Source organism: Bos grunniens, chromosome 4 (assembly GCF_055505025.1).
Source record: "Bos grunniens cultivar Pamir isolate PY7600 chromosome 4, Bosgru_T2T1.0, whole genome shotgun sequence".
NCBI lineage: Eukaryota > Metazoa > Chordata > Mammalia > Artiodactyla > Bovidae > Bos > Bos grunniens.
In genome coordinates, this window is record NC_141168.1 from 93,093,732 (window position 1) to 93,112,016 (window position 18,285).

General features: G+C 36.4%; 1 protein-coding gene across 23 annotated transcripts in view; it reads right to left on the reverse strand.

Annotated features, from left to right (window-relative positions):
- The window catches only part of HDAC9 (histone deacetylase 9), a 667,984-nt gene that overhangs the window by 89,749 nt on the left and 559,950 nt on the right, over positions 1–18,285 (reverse strand). For all 23 annotated transcript variants that reach the window (XM_086397464.1, XM_086397480.1, XM_086397478.1 and 20 more), the window contains one exon: positions 3,890–4,131. In XM_086397464.1, the coding sequence (XP_086253590.1) occupies positions 3,890–4,131 (242 nt within the window). The remainder of the gene's footprint in view (positions 1–3,889; positions 4,132–18,285) is intronic.

Genomic DNA, 18,285 nt, shown 5'->3' on the forward strand with positions numbered 1-18,285 from the left:
TTTTAGGTAGCTTCATTACCTATGCCGTCCTATCAGAATATTACCGAATTCACTCAGATCTTCAGTTCCTTGAGTGACTTTTCTTTGTGCATCTGTAATATATGATACAGCAAAGAAAGCCAGGAATTTTCCAGAAGTCTGTTTTACCAAGTCCCTCACAACATAAACAACTGAAATCTTAACTTCTTATCCTAAGAAACAGTATGAACATAATCAAACTGAGCAGAATAGTGAGATATGAATTAATTTGGGGAAAATACATCTGAAATAAAATGAAGGCTAAAAGTTTCAAAACCTTACAGAGAAGGTTTTTAATAGATGAATACAATCCCTAAATCCATCACAAGCTATTTTCTCAAAGTAGCAAGTCTAATTAATTAGTTCACTCAGCACACAAAACTCAGTTACAGACTGGTCAAGAAGTAATCACTTCCACAAGAGTACACTTTGATGCACTACTGTTTGGCTGTTTGAGTCTCTTGAATTCACTTCTACATAAGGTACAACATGAATATAAAGCATTCTTAAAATCCATTTGAGTTTTCAATTTTCTCAGACTGTTAAACATACATCAAGGAATAATTGTAAATGTGCCCACTGAGGAATAGCTCAAGACTGAGTTCTACTAGGCTCTGACATTGCTAGATACAAGATCCAGACAATTTACTAAGCTACTCAGAGCATGGATTCCTCAGATATAAGACAGAGAAATAATCTCCCTCATGCATTATGTTCAAAATGCATATGAAATTTAGGTTGCAAGTTTGAACAATATTAATTTTGCTTTGATACTAATAAAGTTAGTATAATTTGCTGTTTATATGAGATAGGTGCCTAAGACTCTGAAATTTACACTGAAAAGTAACAAAAAAAAAATTATGTGGAATGGCATAAGAATTATTGTGGAGCAACAGGAAGCCAACTCTGCATGTCAAACATGATAGCTTCTCTTGTCCCAGGACATGGTTAGAAGCATTGCTGGTTTCCTTCCATATTACAATCTCTGGCATTCTGGATGTGCTCTACTAGTCTCTTAATAATTCTCTTTTCTAACAAAAAATTTCATAATTCTGCTTAAACTTTGCCTTAAATGTTAGTTCTATACAGATACTGGGGTTGGTCAAATTGATTTAAGTGCCACCCAAAGCCCAAAAGGAAATGAATATTAATCTCTCTTAGGCATCTAGAAAAGCACAGAATTTAATTTTCACAGCTACTATTCATTGCTGAGGATTGAAGGAATGAGGTTTGAAAAAAAATTCACTCCTCCAATTTCAGATATTCTAGTCCAACACAGAGGCGGAATGAAGTAGCAGCTTTGGAGGCAGACAAGGCAAGATTACAAATCTTTACTGGCTATGTTACCCTGGGCAAGTTACAGTATTTCTCTGAGCCTCAGATTACTAGGTGGAAAAATGGGACAACAGCATCTAATTCAACAGATGTTGATTATAAAAGCCAAAGATTCAAAACACTAATATAAATAAGTAAAGCATCATGCTGTGTCTTTCTTATTAAAAAAAAAAAAAAAACTAAATGAATGTTAAAAGCATCAACTTTTAGCCTTATAATATATAATACAAAACAGTAAAGTTAAAAAGAAATTAAAGCAAAAACACTTTTTAAACTTAAAAGGAAATTTTAAGTGTATCTTTAGTTTCTGAAAAAGCAACTTAATCTAAAAAATCATTCCAAAAACTAAGTTTTCCATTTAGCTATCTCAGAATCATTTTTCTCCCCCCTTATCCAGTATTTTCCAGATGTCAATAAACCTGCTATATACTACTTTGTTTGGGGGCAAAATAAGAATTACCTACTTGCTACTATTAACTTTTGAGTAAAATCAAATTACTTTAAATTTTTAATATTGATCTTTACAACTATAAAAGGCATCAAACATAAATGAAAAGATGCATATGAAGCTGTAACTTGTTAGTACTGTCCAATATTCAGGGCAACATGGCTTGTAAAACACGACAAAATGAACCAGATAGTTATGTAAATCTTAAAGTATGGTGAAGAATATAAATTTTGTACTCATTCATCACTGCCATCTTAAAATGTCTAGAATTATTGAAGAAAGGAATCTAGACATCACTGTTACTATTAATGTCTCAAAGGTCAAACTGAAATAATGTTTGCTGCTGCTAAGTCACTTCAGTCGTGTCCGACTCTGTGCGACACCATAGACGGCAGCCCACCAGGCTCCGCCGTCCCTGGGATTCTCCAGGCAAGAACACTGGAGTGGGTTGCCATTTCCTTCTCCAATGCATGAAAGTGAAAAGTGAAAGTGAAGTCACTCAGTCGTGTCCAATTCTTAGCGACCCCATGGACTGCAGCCTACCAGGCTCCTCTGCTCATGGGATTTTCCAGGCAAGAGTACTGGTGTGGGGTGCCATTGCCTTCTCCGAAATAATGTTTAAGAATCATTAAAAAAAAAAGGTCTATAAACTAAATGAAGGTTTCCTACACTGCAGAATATATAGCCATGATTCCATATGGGACTTAAAATCCTCATTCTTATTTTTAGGGTATCTTACAGATCAATAACGGGAAGAGTTCTTTTAGTAAAGTTCTTTTAGTTAAAGGAAAAAAATATTACAGTTTATATCAGATATCAAAGAGCTTTTTTTGAAAAATAAGATAAAATAGGCCTGCTGGCTAAGGAGTTACGAAACAAGGAACATAGGGAGGAAAAAGCATCTTAACCTTCTCAGACACTATAATAATCAGTATGGTAAAAGTTTATAATACTAACATAGATTAATTATCTATATTAACACCATGTAAATGTGTTTGTACTTGATATTCAAGTGAGTAAAAGATCAAGTGCCTATAATATAATATAATAAAGTATGAAATAATATCATATTACCTTATTATAATAATATATTAATATAGTTAAGTCATTTTTTGAAGGAGTTGGACATAAAAAACTTTATTATAAATATTTGCTGCTTTATATTACTGTCATAATAAATTCAAAGTAAGTATCTACTAAGTCAGACCAAAATAGCTTTGTTTTAAATAGCTTTGTCAAGAAGTTGAAAGACATTTACAAATAAAACTGAAGTAATACTTATCTTGGATGATACAAGAGACTAAATAGATACAAACACATCTAGAATGATCTTAAAATAGTCAATCACAAAAAACTCTGGGATATGAACATAATTCTCCTAGAATAATTTAATTAAACGACTTGGGTCTCAAATTATCAACTACTCCCAAAATTCTTTCAATAAATTCTTATCTAATCTATTAGACTTAAATAAAAACACTGAAAACATCTGTACCAGTTTCTTACACACATACACATATATATATATAATTCTATCCAGTTTTTCATTATGTTATTATTTTGAATGAATACATTATGAAGTTTTTTCCATAAGGAAGATTAGGGTATATCCAGGACATCTACTTATAGACCAAAGACAAAAATAAAAAAAATAAAAAGTAAAGGCTCTCTCTTCACATAATGTGATTAATTTATCCTCTCTGGTAAATAGTATATGTAGATTCTTTAGACACATAAAATGTAGCTCCTCAGGCTCATGGTTCTTCTTGATGGAGAGTAGATGTGGCAAATGGACAAAATCATGTAGAAGAGAATCTTAAAAAGGGTAAGAAGTTACTATTTCCAGATATTGATGCTATAAACTAACAGATAAAGGAGTTGTAGAAGCTCCTCTCCAAGAAGCAAAGCAGGACTTTTGCCAGGATTCTTTTTACTTACTCTAGGTTTTCACTTGTACAACCCCAGTTTCCTCCCAGCCATGAATCCATATCTTTTCAGAATGAAACATCCCCACTTTGCTCCCTCTTATGCCCATGTTATGGCCAGACTCCCAGAGTCAATAGTCAGAGACAAGGAAACGCTTGCTACCTTGATATGCTCCTGAAGCTGAGCCTGGTGCTGCCGTGTCAAGTTCTCATGCTGCTTCTGAAACTCTGCGATCAAAAGCTGCTTCTGGATCTGCTGCTGTTGCTGGATGAGGAGTAACTCCTGCTGCAGTTGCTTCTCACGGACAACAGGGTCCACCACGGGCATCATCATCCTGAGGTCTGTCCTTAGGTCTAAAGGCGAGATGGGCTCCAGGCCCACAGGAACCTCTGACTTCACATCGACTGGAGAAACCAAAAAAGAGGTGGGGGTGGGTGACAGAGGACAGAAGATTAGCACACTGATCTGGAAACAAATTAGAAGTGAAAGACACTATACCCTACTAGATTTCTTTCAATGTACCAATAAATTTAGTTCTGTTTTTTTACAAGAATAATAAAAAGGTCTTCTGTATATTAGATTTGATAAAATGCTGATTTTCAGCTAGCACTTTGTACTTTGCCATGAAATCTTTCACATTTCCCTTTTTCAAAGAGATGACTCCAAAGATTCACAGGTATAAAAGTTGTTCATTTATAACACTTATTCTACTGGACCACTGGTCAAATTCAAGTTGACTTAAGACAAAAAATGCAACATTATTGAGGAAAAGATGCCATGTGATATTAGAAAACTTCTAACACAAACAAACTTGTACACTTACAAACATTTTTGTTTGTAATCAGAAGATACATTCCTCAAGAAGTAAAGCTTATAAAATAAAGAAGGAAAGCTTATAAAATAGTGTATTTGCAGGGCTACAGAACTTAGCAAAGAAAAGTACAAATCTGCATACTAAAATGTGGGAAATGGTGAGTAGAAAGCAAATACAGACCCAGTGTAGACAGAAGTTACCTAATTTTCAATTAAATAATTGGAATTTTTTTTAAATTATGGGAACTGGAAAAACATGCTTCTGTAAATGGACCTTGACATACAGGTTGCCAATTTTCAAACTCTGCTTTAAACCTAAATGCCTGTTCCCATAACACATAAAAGGATGTGTTACCTTCTGGGTAACTGTGTTATCCTGAGTGTGTTATTTAATTTCTCTGGGTCTCAGTTTCCTCACATGTAAAATGGAGATAATTACCATTAACAGTAACAACACAGAGTTGTTAAAAGGATTAAATAATATAATTCAAAGACTAACAACATTCAGCATACTTCTCAATAAATGCTTTTTTAAATTATGTAAAAGCGGAATTTACTGTGTATTAGAATAAATCATGAACACTGTGAGAATAAGCAAACAAAAATATTAGGAGTAAATATGAAAATAAAATTGTGTATGATTTCTATTAAATATTAGAAAATAAAAACACTAAAACTTCTAGAAAATATTTAAGGCAAGAAAACAAATATAGCTAAATAAATAAAAAATCCACCTTCACTAAAGTAAAGAAATGCAAATTTTAAATCAAAATAAGGCATCATTTTCTAATTATTAAGTATCATATTCAGCTGGAGAAGGGAATGGCTACTCACTCCAGTATTCTTGCCTGGAGAATTCCATAGACAAGGGAACATATATGTGATTCACATATATGCATATATGTATGTACAACAGGGCAAACATACGACCACGCAGACAACTCTATATTGCAAGTGGCACTGCCAATCAGTTTAAAACTACCTAAAAAGTGATATGTGATATCACAATTTGGTGACAGGTAGCAAGAGGAATTAAATATTTCTACCATTTGATTCAGGTTTGCCAACTCTTGGAATATATCTTAAGGAAATAAAATTAACATAGGAAGAAACAGTCCGATGTCATATTGTTAACTAAAGTATTATTATTTTAATTGAAATCATCAACTACAAGGAGATGTCTAGTAAAATATGTCACATCTATTTCATGGAAAATATGTAATCATTAAAAATAATGTTTATGGGAACAGGAAAAATGCTGTTACAACATTAACTGAAAGAACAATAATAAAAGTGACATATACCCTCTGGTAACTCTTCAACTAGAATTTAACTTAGTCAATATACATTTATTGAGAACCTTAAATTCCCAAGTTGATTCTACATGTTTGGGTTTATTAGTAAAACAAAAAGACAAAAAAACTCTAGTCTTCATTGAGCATATATTCTACTGGAGATTTAATGGTATTAATCTCTGAATTTTACTAGCTAAGACTGGTGAGACAGAAAACAAAAGAAAGTTGTATTTTAGGTGGAAATATGAGCAATTTCCCCCTATTTTTTCATATTTTTACAATTGCATCTAATGCTCTGACTCCTACCCTGAGTAACTTAAATTTGCAGATTGCCGGTTGGAAACTATGAAGTTAATATTCCATGTGAATTTAAGAGCTATTTTCAGCAAGTTAAGAAAGGCTAACAGAAATTGTTTGTAGAAATTAAGGCTTCAAACACTAAATGAAATATTAATATCTTGCTTACCATGTGAATTGTGTGTACACAGAGGTTTGCGTGAAGAGGCATGACTGTGCACTGGATGTGGGCAACCTGTTATCAATCTTGGTTGACAACACTGGTGATTTTTCAACATACAGATCAGAAGAGTTTGCAGTAATGGTACTGACATGTCATTTTAATGAAAATGGAAAAATGATTTATTAATAAACCATAGTTTGGTGGACAGTATCTTCTAAAACATGATACTTGCAAAAGAAAAAATATTAACTTTGACAAGTCTGAAACTCAGTGAGAATGAGGGCCTGTAAGATCTTTGGTTACACTGTCCAATGTAGAACTGTCAATTAAGGCTTTGGAGTAACATGAGATTTTGAGTATTAATTTATGGAGGTGGCATTATTCCAATCAAAAGCAATGGCTGTTAATGATATACTTCATTTCTACACCCAAAAGGCCAAAATAAAGCCTCAGTATTTACATGGACATCTCAATAAACATATTTAACCCTATGAACACAAAATGTAAAATTTCAAGAGACCTGGAATCTCTTCTTTCTGGCATTCTTATTATCTGTAAACTATAATCATCAATTCCCCAACCCCCCCAAAAAAGAAAACAAAAAAGATAAGGAGAAAAGAGTCCCAGAACTCTCTGATACAGCTAGTCTAAGACTCAAAGGGTAATTTGACTTCTTAACCTGCTATCCCAACAGAAATGATTGTGTCTAACTGCTTGCCTTTGTTCAGAGACTAATCACTAAATTGTGAAAAATCACCCTCAACTTACAAAAACTGCCCTTGATTATAAATAATTGCCCAAGACTGAGAGAAAGCGGCAGGCAAGATCCCAGTCTTTCATCCAATTTATTCAGCAGCAATCCACATTCCATTTGTCTAGACTAAATATAGCAGCGTTTATACAAGAAATCAATAGTGCTTGCAGAGAGGAGAGCAAAGGCATGAATATTTCATCAAACTCAGAGAGAAATGGCAATCAGCAAACTGATGGTTCTGTGTAGGTCATCTCTGGCCTGCTGGATCAGTTCCTGTTACTTGGACAATAGCTCATCTCTGTCTAATCATAATCATATCATAACCATTCTTTCTATTTTTAACATTAATTGCATTGTGGGTGACAAAGGCTCATCATATTCCAAAAGGGAAGATGGATTTTTCTTACATCTTCGGTGACAGGCTAATAAGCCTCCCCAGGAACAATAATAGTAACACAATACCAGGGCTGAGTTTCAACAAGTTACAGTCACCTACACATCACAAAATGTGAAAGAAAGGTCACTGTTAACAGCTGTTGTATTATCATAATTAGAAATAATCAACTTACAAGGAAAAAATAACAACCAGCTTTATCAATGAGGAAAAGGAATCATCACTGTTCACAGCATTTCTTGTCTGCTGCTGCTGCTGCTAAGTCGTTTCAGTCGTGTCCGACTCTATGCGACCCCATAGACGGCAGCCCACAAGGCTTCCCCGTCCCTGGGATTCTCTAGGCAAGAACACTGGAGTGGGTTGCCATTTCCTTCTCCAATGCATGAAGTGAAAAGTGAAAGTGAAGTCGCTCAGTCATGTCTGACTCTAGTGACCCCATGGACTGCAGCCTACCAGGCTCCTCCATCCATGGGGTTTTCCAGGCAAAAGTACTGGAGTGGGGTGCCACTGCATTTCTTGTCTAGGAACATGCAAAGTCCTTACAAATTACTTAGAACAGGTGGCCAGGGATACATAAGTTAGAAGGAAGTTGATGATAACAAATAGTAGTGTTAACATTTGTTGTTGCTCAGTCGTGTCCGACTCTTTGACTGTTAGCATTACTTATAAGTGAGTGTGTCATGGACTGTAGCCTGCCAGGCTCCTCTGTCCAAGGGATTTTCCAGGCAAGAATACTGGAGTGGGTTGCCATTCCCTTCTCCAGGGGATCTTCCTGACCCAGGGATCAAACCCAGGTCTGCTGCATTGCTGGCAGATTCTTTACCAACTGAGCCACCAGGGAACAAATCCAATTTTCTTTTTTTTTGGCTGTGCCATGGAGCATGTGGGATCTTAGTTTTCTGAGCAGGTATCAAACTCCGTCATCTCCTGCATTGGAAGTACAGTCTTAACCACTGGACTGCCAGGCAAGTCCCATCAAATCCTATTTTCTTAACAGATATAACTTTACTTGGACTCACCCACTATTTGTCTGAGATTTCAAATACACGCCAAGATACACACACACACAAACACACACACACACACATATTATTATTCTAATACCAAATGCCCAGTCGGAACTTTTCCACATCTAAATTAACTAGTCTTATTATCACTTTACAAAGTTCTACTCATTCTTTCCTCAGTGTCTTTCTCAATTATTCTTTGACAGTTATTCCTTCTTGTGTTTAGCATTTATCAATCCATGAAATTTTTAGAAATAGTTTTTAGTTTATTAAGAAACATGGACACAGAAAAGCTTCCATTTCAAAATATAAATCCCAGCTCATATATATATGTATGATAACTATATTTATTTAAGCAATACATATTCCTGTTTAGTTGTAATTAAATTTAATAAATACTTTTTTTTAAAATACCAAGACCATTAAAGAGTTCAAAGTACTGAGAAAACTCAGTACCTTGGCATGTTGCTTAAATCTTCACTTTAGATGCTATTACTTACGGCACTGGTAAATAGGAAGAATCTTCTTATGTTCAATAACAGGACTCTCTGGTTGCTTCTTTATCATCTGGCTTACAAACAAGAAGCCATCCATTTAAAGAATGTTTTAAGTGAATAACTTGCAAACCTCACGAATGGAAAAATTCTAAGAATGCAAATTTTGACCATTTACAACTATCACAACAATGGTTGAAGCCTGTTCATGCTGTTCCTCTGAATGAGATTCCGAAGCAGTGTAGTGCAAAGCACAGGCTTTCACAAAAAGAAAATGGCATAGGGACAATCTCCCACCAATTCATATGTGTCAATTTAGTTAAAAGTTGAGACTTGAAAAACTGTGACAAAAATGGAACCATGTTTAACTACATATCTCAGTTAATACTCATAGTTACAGCAGCTATGCTAATATTCAGGACACTCCATTCCACTGCTACCCAGAGACAGTTTATGTGGAAATTAAGTTCTCATACCAAGAAATGGTTGACCAAAACCACTCGCAGGTGGACATATGAACAACAATTGCCAGATCTGGGGAAACAAATGTTGCTTTGATCATCTGTTCAGCTTCTTTTGTTCCTCCTTTGCTGCACAGAAATCTGTGAGAGTTTGGGCCTGCAGACTCCACCCATGGGAAAAGGCTGCTGGCTGTACCATTTTGTTGTTTAAAATCACCCAGTCAAGTAAGTGGGCTTCTCAGTAGTTCAGGGTTCAAAAAATAATGTGGAATAGCTCTCTCAGAAATGTGTGATCAGGTTCTTTTCGAAGTATAGCCTATAATAACTGTTTAAGTATATGGAAAACTCTGCAAGAATTTATATGAAATTTCATCAGGAATAGATGTCTTTCACTAATATTTTCCTATTTCTTTTTTGCAGGCTTCGCTAAGGAAGGCTGGTCCTATTAACATATGTCTACATGTATCCTGATGATACCAGGTCATTTATGAAACTGCTCAATACCAAGATGTTCACTGATGCTCGTTTGTCAGAAGTGCCAGAAAGATTGCTACGTGCTCTGTATAGTATGTACTGCCATGCCCTGCCATTTCTGTACTGTCTGGCCAAACCAAAATTAATAAGGAATAACACTGACACCCACTGCCAATTAGGAAGTTATCTGGTTTACTGTGTCTTAAACTCTTTGTATGCACATACACAATTCTATTGATCACTTGGTCAGCTAACTCAAGTATTAAAATACAATTTTCACTGTGAGCCTTCTTGAAATTGGAGAGGTCTTGGAAAATGGATGGAAGAAGGTCTGTAAGTAACATCTACAGTCTTTGTCGTATTTATGCAACTTCACACATAGGATGTCAATCCTACCCCGAAGAATGTTAAACTTTGCTCTTGCACAGCAGTGGGGGATAGCTGGCTTTTGTGATTCTAGATTCACTGTCCCTTTCTCATTATTGGTTACCTTGATCACCAAAGACAGATTTTCTGGTAGAATCCATGGGCTTTGGGAAACAAATGGAAGAACTTAAAAGTTTTCCTTCCTTCGACTTCACAAGGCTGATTTAAATTCATTTAAACCACTCTGAACCTTAAAGAAGACTGAGTGCTGAAGAACTGATGCTTTTGAACTGTGGTGTTGGAGAAGACTCTTCAGAGTCCCTTGGACTGTAAGGAGGTCCAACCAGTCCGTCCTAAAGGAAATTAACACTGCATATTCATTGGAAGGACTGATGCTGAAGCTGGAGCTCCGATACTTTGGCCACCTGATGCAAAGAACCAACCCACTGGAAAAGACCTTGATGCTGGGAAAAACTGAAGGCAGGAGGAGAAGGGGACAACAGAGGACAAGCTAGTTGGATGGCACCACCGACATGGATGTGTGTGTGAGCAAGCTCCGGGAGACAGCGAAGGAAAGGGAAGCCTGGCGTGCTGCAGTCCATAGGGTCGCAGAGTCAGACATGACTGAGCGACTGAACTACAGCCACAAAACCACCTTGATATTTCTCTTTCTGAAATCCCACTAACCCTTCATAACCCATTTCTTTTAACATTGATTTGGAACCAAAGCAATTGAACTTTGTAATTTTATGAACACTTTTATGCTTTATATCTTGTTGGTTATTTTTGCTGTTGTTGTTCATCCTCTGTTGCTCCCTTCTCTTTCGGCCTTCAATTTTTCCCAGCATCAAGGTCTTTTCCAGTGAGTCAGCTCTTCGCATTAGGTGGCCGAAGTATTGGGAGCTTCAGCTTCAACATCAGTCCTTCCAATGAATACCCAGAGTTGATTTCCTTTAGTATCGACTGGTTTGATCTCCTTGAAGTCCAAGTCTCAAAAATCTTCTCCAGCACCACAATTTGAAGGCATCAATTCTTCAGTACTCAACCTTTTTCATGGTCCAACACTCATATCTATACATGACAACTGGAAAATCTATAGCTTTGACTATATGGACCTTTGTTGGCAATGATGTCTCTGCTTTTCAATACACTGTCTAGGTCTGTCATAACTTTCCTTCGAAGGAGCAAGCATCTTTTAATTTCATGGCTGTAGTCACCAACCACAGAGACTTTGGGGCCCAAGAAAAGAAAATTGGCAACTGCTTCCACTTTTCCCCCATCTATTTGCCATTAAATGATAGGACCAAATGCCATGGTCTTAGTTTTTTGAATGTTGAGTTTGAAGCCAGCTTTTTCACCCTCAATGAGAGGCTGTTAGTTCCTCTCCACTTTCTGCCATTAGAGTGGTATCATCTGCATATCTGAGGTTGCTGATATTTCTCGTGGCAATCTTGATTCCAGCTTGTGATTCCATCCTGGCATTTCACATGATGTACTCTGCATAGAAGTTAAATAAGCAAGGTGACAATACACAACCTTATCACACTCCTTTCCCAATTTGAATCAGTCAGTTGTTGTATGTCCGGTTCTAACTATTGTTCTTAACCCGCATACCCGTTCCTCAGGAGACAGGTAAGGTGGTCTGGTACTCCCATCTCTTTAAGAATTTTCCAGTTTGTTTTGATCCACATTGTCAAAGAATACAGTAGATGTTTTTCTGGAACTCCCTTTCTTTCTCCATGATCCAACAAATGTTGGCAATTTAATCTCTGGTTCCTCTGCCTCTTTGAAATCCAGCATGTACATCTGGAATTTCTCAGTTCATGTAGTGCTGAAGCCCAGTTTGAAGGATTTTGAGCATAATCTTGGTAGCATGTGAAATAAGCATAATTGTATGGTAGTTTGTACATTCTTTGGCATTGTCCTTCTTTGGGACTGGAATGAAAACTGACTTTTTCCAGTCCTGTGCCACTGCTGAGTTTTTCAAATTTGCTGACATCTTTTTTTGGAGTTGTTCTTAGAAGGTCTTGTAGGTCTTAACCAGTCAGCTTCAGCTTCTTCAACATTAGTGGTTGGGGCATAGCATAGGCTTGGATTACCGTGATGTTGAAAGATTTTTCTTGGAAATGAGCTGAGACCATTCTGTCACTTTGAGACTACACCCAAATACTGCATTTCGGATTTTTTTGTTGACTATAAGGGCTGCTCCATTTCTTCTAAGGGATTCTTGCCCACAGTAGTAGATATAATGGTCATCTGAATTAAATTTGCCCATTTTTGTCATTTTAGTTCACTAATTCCTAAGATGTCAATGTTTACTCTTGACATCTCCTACTGGGCCATGTCCAGTTTACCTTGATTAATGGACCTAATATTCCAGGGTTCTATGCAATATTGTTTTTGACAGCATCGGACTTTACTTTCACCACCAGACACATCCACAGCTGAGCATCATTCCTGCTTTGGCCACCCAGCTTCTTCATTCTTCCTGCACTTATCAGTAATTACCCTCCGCTTTTCCGAACTGGACACTTTCCAACCTGGGGGCGCTCATCTTTCAGTGCCATATCTTTTTCTTTTCACACTGTTCATGGATTCTTGTGGCAAGAATGCTGAAGGAGTTTGCCATCCCATCCTCAATGGGATTTTGAGGATTTTGTCAGATTTTCCCACATTTTGTTAGAATTCTTCACTATGATCCATCCGTCCTGGGTGGCCCTGCACAGCATGGCTCATAACTTGACTGAGTTATGCAAGCCCCTTTGCCACAACAAGGTTGTGATCCACAAGGGGTTGGTTATATCATAGCATCAGGCTAACAGAGAGCTGGTCCAAGCCTGATGCCTGTTTCTATCTCATTCCTCTAGTTCTTTGCCTCAGTAATTATATTCCAGCATAAATTCTTAAGTATAATGTAGTTAATACTATCTAAAGAGAGTATCAGACTGTTTAGGGCTGTACGTATCTAAAATAACATTAAAATCACTATTCTTATAGTATTATCAGGTTGACATATGACTTTTCATTTATACCTTTATTCAGTGAATATTTGTAAAGCAATATTAAATGCCAAACAGATTTTAATCAATAAGAGAAGGGGCTGCCTTCCAAGAACTCATGTGCTTATGTACATCAACCCATAAACCAATGTATAAAACATGATGCATTAAATGCAGTGATATTGATGCTCCAGAATCCCACCTGGACCCTCTTCTATTTTCTCTCCAGGACTCTCAATGGAGATATTAATATTTTCTTTTTCAGGGCTTTATTTGCTTTCTGTATAGTGACATTCTCTCTTCAGCCTAACATCTATTCTAAAATTGCCACCGATATATGTATACGCCACAGTTCAAAAGCATCAACTCTTCGGCGCTCAGCTTTCTTTATAGTCCATCTCTCACATCCATACATGACTACCTGAAAATCCACAGCTTTGACTAGACGGACCTTTGTTGGCAAAATGTCTCTCTGCTTTTTAATATGCTGTCTAGGTTTGTCATAGCTTTTCTCCCAAGGAGTAGGTGTCTTTTAATTTCATGGCAGCAGTCAATCATCTGCAGTGATTTTGGAGCCCCCCAAAATAAATTCAATCACTGTTTCCATTGTTTCCCCATCTATTTGCCATGAAGTGATGGGAATGGATGCCATAATCTTAGTTTTCTGAATGTTGAGTTTTAAGTCAACTTTTTCACTCTCCTCTTTCACTTTCATCAAGAGGCTCTTTAGTTCTTCTTTGCTTTCTGTCATAAGGGTGGCATCATCTGTGTTTCTGAGGTTATTGATATTTCTCCCAGCGATCTTGATTCCAGCTTGTGCTTCATCCAGCCCAGCATTTCACATGATGTACTCTGAATATAAGTTAAATAAGCAGGATGACAATATACAGTCTTGACACACTCCTTTCCTGATTTGGAATCAGTCTTGTGCTCCATGTCCAGTTCTAACTGTTGCTTCTTGACATGCAAACAGATTTCTCAGGAGGCAGGTAAGGTGGTCTGGTATTCCCATCTCTTGAAGAATTTTCCACAGTTTGTGGTGATCCACACAGTCAAAGGCTTTGGCATAGTCAATAAAGCAGAAGTATTACTCCATTTAGCTGTCTCATGCTGTTTTTTCTCCAGTAACTCGGGTCTCAGTTTGTGCACCCAAAAAACACGAAAGTGATATCTGACTCTTTTCCCTTTAGATTATCCATACACAATCAACATAAATAATTTTTTCTACTCTTAAATATTTTTTTAATTCATCAAGCGCTCTCTACTATCACTGCCTATCTTATGAAAGCAGTCTTCTGTCACTTTCCTGGATAATACCTACCAGTGTAACCCCAATCTTTAATATGATGTCTATGATATGCTTTCCTCCCTTCATTTGAGTCACAACAATATTCTTTCAGTCCTTAAACACATCGTGCTCTCTGATGTCTCAGAGATTTCTCATACAAACATTAGCTCTTTCTGAATTCCAATCCCACCCCATCCCATTTTTATACACAGATTCTTACTTATCCTTCATATCTTAGCTAAAAATGATTTGATGTAGGATCTCTACCTGCATCTTATTGCATTTTCTCATTAAATTTTGCAACTCACTTCATAACATTTGTTTGACTCCCTTCACCATTATTCTAAGTTCACGAGAAGAGGAACTAAAGTTTCAGTGCCTGGTATAGCATAAAAGCATGGTAATGCCTCAGTGCATACCTGAAATGAATGACGGAATAAACGAATGAGTGATGGTGATGAATCATATGGTGACAAAACTAGAAATCCACATGCACGTACACATATACACGTATCCAGTTAAACTCCTAGAGCAATTCCTTATTAGGTTTTCTTGACTATCTGAATTCTGATAAATACTGACTGCTTAAATTACTGACAAGTGAATGTGTTTCTGGCAAAAGTGATCAAGTATTTGAAAAAATCAACCTCAAAACTTTTTCCACCTAAGGTGTCATTTCACATTTCCCAGACCCCAAAGTATCTCTTAACATTCAGTGTGCTGACAGATTAGAACCACCCAAGTGGGCTAGGGAAGCACTGAGCAAAATAAAACTTACCCGTTCATGCTGTTAGCATCAGTAGGTTATAATCTTGAATTATCTAAACAGTAATGCCTAATTCATAAATGACCATCCCATGTTATGAGAAAATTATACCAGAACTGATAAACTATTGATATGTATAGAATCATTTCTGTCTTGGAAAGAATATTTTTTTTCTGAAAAAAATAAATTAATAAATTTGAACGTGGCTAACATAAAAAATGAGAAAACAAGTAATACAACTTCAGTTTGATGATAATTTTTCCTGAATTTCACTTTAGTGATAAAAATAAATATTCTTAGCTTATTTTCCAATGGTGATATTTATGATTGCATCATAACTAGTGAATAGAATTAGTAATCAAATTTGAAAAAAAATAATTTTTATAACATGAATTATTTAAATTGACTAGACCAGAAATATAATTCTCCCTCGTAGTGATTCTGTTCAAGTTACACATGTCTAGTTTCTTTAAGGTGCACTAATACATGACATAAATGAAAAGAAAATAAATGCAAGAAGTAATCTGAGCTTGGATTTACTATTCTCTTATTTCCCAGGGGTCTGAATAGGAAACAAAAATAACCACAAATGACTAAAATATCAGTAGGCCTTGAAATATCAACATTTAAGCTAAAGAAAGCTAATTTTTTAATCAAAGCCTTACTATTTTGATTTACTTAATTCAAATTCCCTCTCTGCAAATATGCCTTTGAATTAAGCAGTCATAACAAACCATAACACCAACATGAATTGCCAACTCACTTGTAATACCCACTTAGTTCTAAAGTATCAACAGTGTTTGCTAGTTCTTCACTATTTAAGAACCAAGTAAAAGCTTCATTGAGCTTCTTGAAGTATGGAAACAAAATCAAACCAATTTATATGACTTCAAGGTAATAAGAGCTAAGAGCCTAATCCATGTTATTGAGATAAAAGATTGATTAGATATGATGATACCTGTAAATGAGACTTGCAGTAGATGAGAAATCTTAGTATTTTAAAATAGGTAATACAGGTATTGAACTAAAAAGTGTTACTTATTCAGCCATATGGGCTTCCCAGGTGAAGTGGTAACGAACCCTCCTGTCAATGCAGGAGACATAAGAGACATAGGGTCTACCCCTGGGTAGGGAAGATTCCCTGGAGGAGGGCATAGCAACCCACTCCAGTATTATTGCCTGGAAAATCCCATAGACAGAGGAGCCAGGCAGGCTACAGTGCATGGGGTCACAAAGAGTTGAACATGACTGAAGTGACGTGACACGCACGCACGCATTCGTACCACTCACCACCTGGGATGTACAGCGAACTGATTTCTGTAAGAACTACAATGAAGGTGGGGTAAACAGTCTCCTCTGGATTTTCTTCTACAACTCGCATTTTCTTCTAGGTTAGAGACAGTACTAAATTATTATTATTTGCAAATGGCTAACACAACTTCCTTCTCAGTATGAGAGCTTAATACTTGAGGCAGGGCATTACCCTCTAACTCCAGAAGTCAGTTCATCATCTGACATGTAATATAAGCTTAATAAGTAGTAGTTGCATAAATGATTCTCTCAGCAGATACCCCTCTCTAACCCCTCTCAAACACCCTTTTTGAACAAAGTACACTTGTTTATTCAGCAAATAAACTTTTTTCAAAGAATATGTTCCCTCCCTTCTATCAGGAACTATTGTTTGCAGAAGTATGTAACCGTGTTCTGTTCCAAAAGAAAAATAGAGCTTTTATTGGTCCTGGTGTCCTGCCATCAAGAAACAATTTGCCTTTAACCTACAAATAAAAACTCCAATATTTTCTGAAAGTTTAAATGCTTAATATATTTAAGACAGCAGCATATATTAAACAGTGCAGGAAAATGTGACGAGAAAAAGAGCAGAAGTGCCATGCATGTTGCTTCTCTCATTTTCCTCTCTGATTTAAATCATGTCTTTTCCTTTCTACTGTCTAATTTTTGATTTTGCATAATGGGACTAGAACTTCAACCCATGCACTTTCTGCACCCCCAGGCCCCGTCTTCTTCAGATCTCAGTTGTTGCCTAAGTTCTCAGGAAATCTTTATTGCAAATCCAAAGTCTTAAAGTCCCATTAAACCCTTCTAATATAGGACTGTGCTCACTTTTAAAACATGGAAACATTTCTTTAAACAGCGGAACACTTTCTTCAAATAAAAACTTATGAATAGTCCTAACGTATAAAACCAGCACTAGTGCAACTGTGAAGGAAGAACCAGCATCCCACCCACTCACCTCCTCCCCAGTCCCTTTCCCTGGGAATCCAGACTCCACGGAGTGCAGTTTGGAAAACACGTTCTAATGGCATTATTTCTGTACTTGCTAAACTCAAATCAGAGCCAAATTACATTAGTTCTCTTTCAAAGAAAAATGCATTACTATTTCATGGTACTATGAGAATTTGGAAAGTATGATTCGGAAATAATAAACTTTCACTTTATACATACAATTTGGGGGTAAAAGTCAATGCTAAAAAATAAAAATTCATCTTATATTGCACAATTTCAACCCTAGCCAGGCAAATGCATTGGTACCTTTGTATATGTTATTGCCACATGGTGGCACCACTTTTGCTCATAAGTAGAAATACCCGCTATTCTTTGTCAGGAAGTGCTTTGGATATGAGTTTTTAAATAATTATGCAGGGCTTGAGCATTTTAAAAACACGTGACTTCCCTATGCTGATTCCAAATTTGGTTTTCTAAACTTGGGTAAGAACAAAGATTAGTACCATACTGTTGATTGGTCTGCAGAGTTGTTTTAATTTAAATTATGGAGCCAACATCAATATTACATTTACTGTGTGCCTTCATTGATCTGACTGCTTTGAAAGAAATGTTAATTCATCTATCCTCCTTTACACTATGAGGTTGTGCTATCTGGTAACCTAAGGGTAGACGTAATTATGAACCTCATTTCACAGATGAGGAAAATGTAGGCCACCGAGGAAACTGGCCAAGGTCACAGGGCT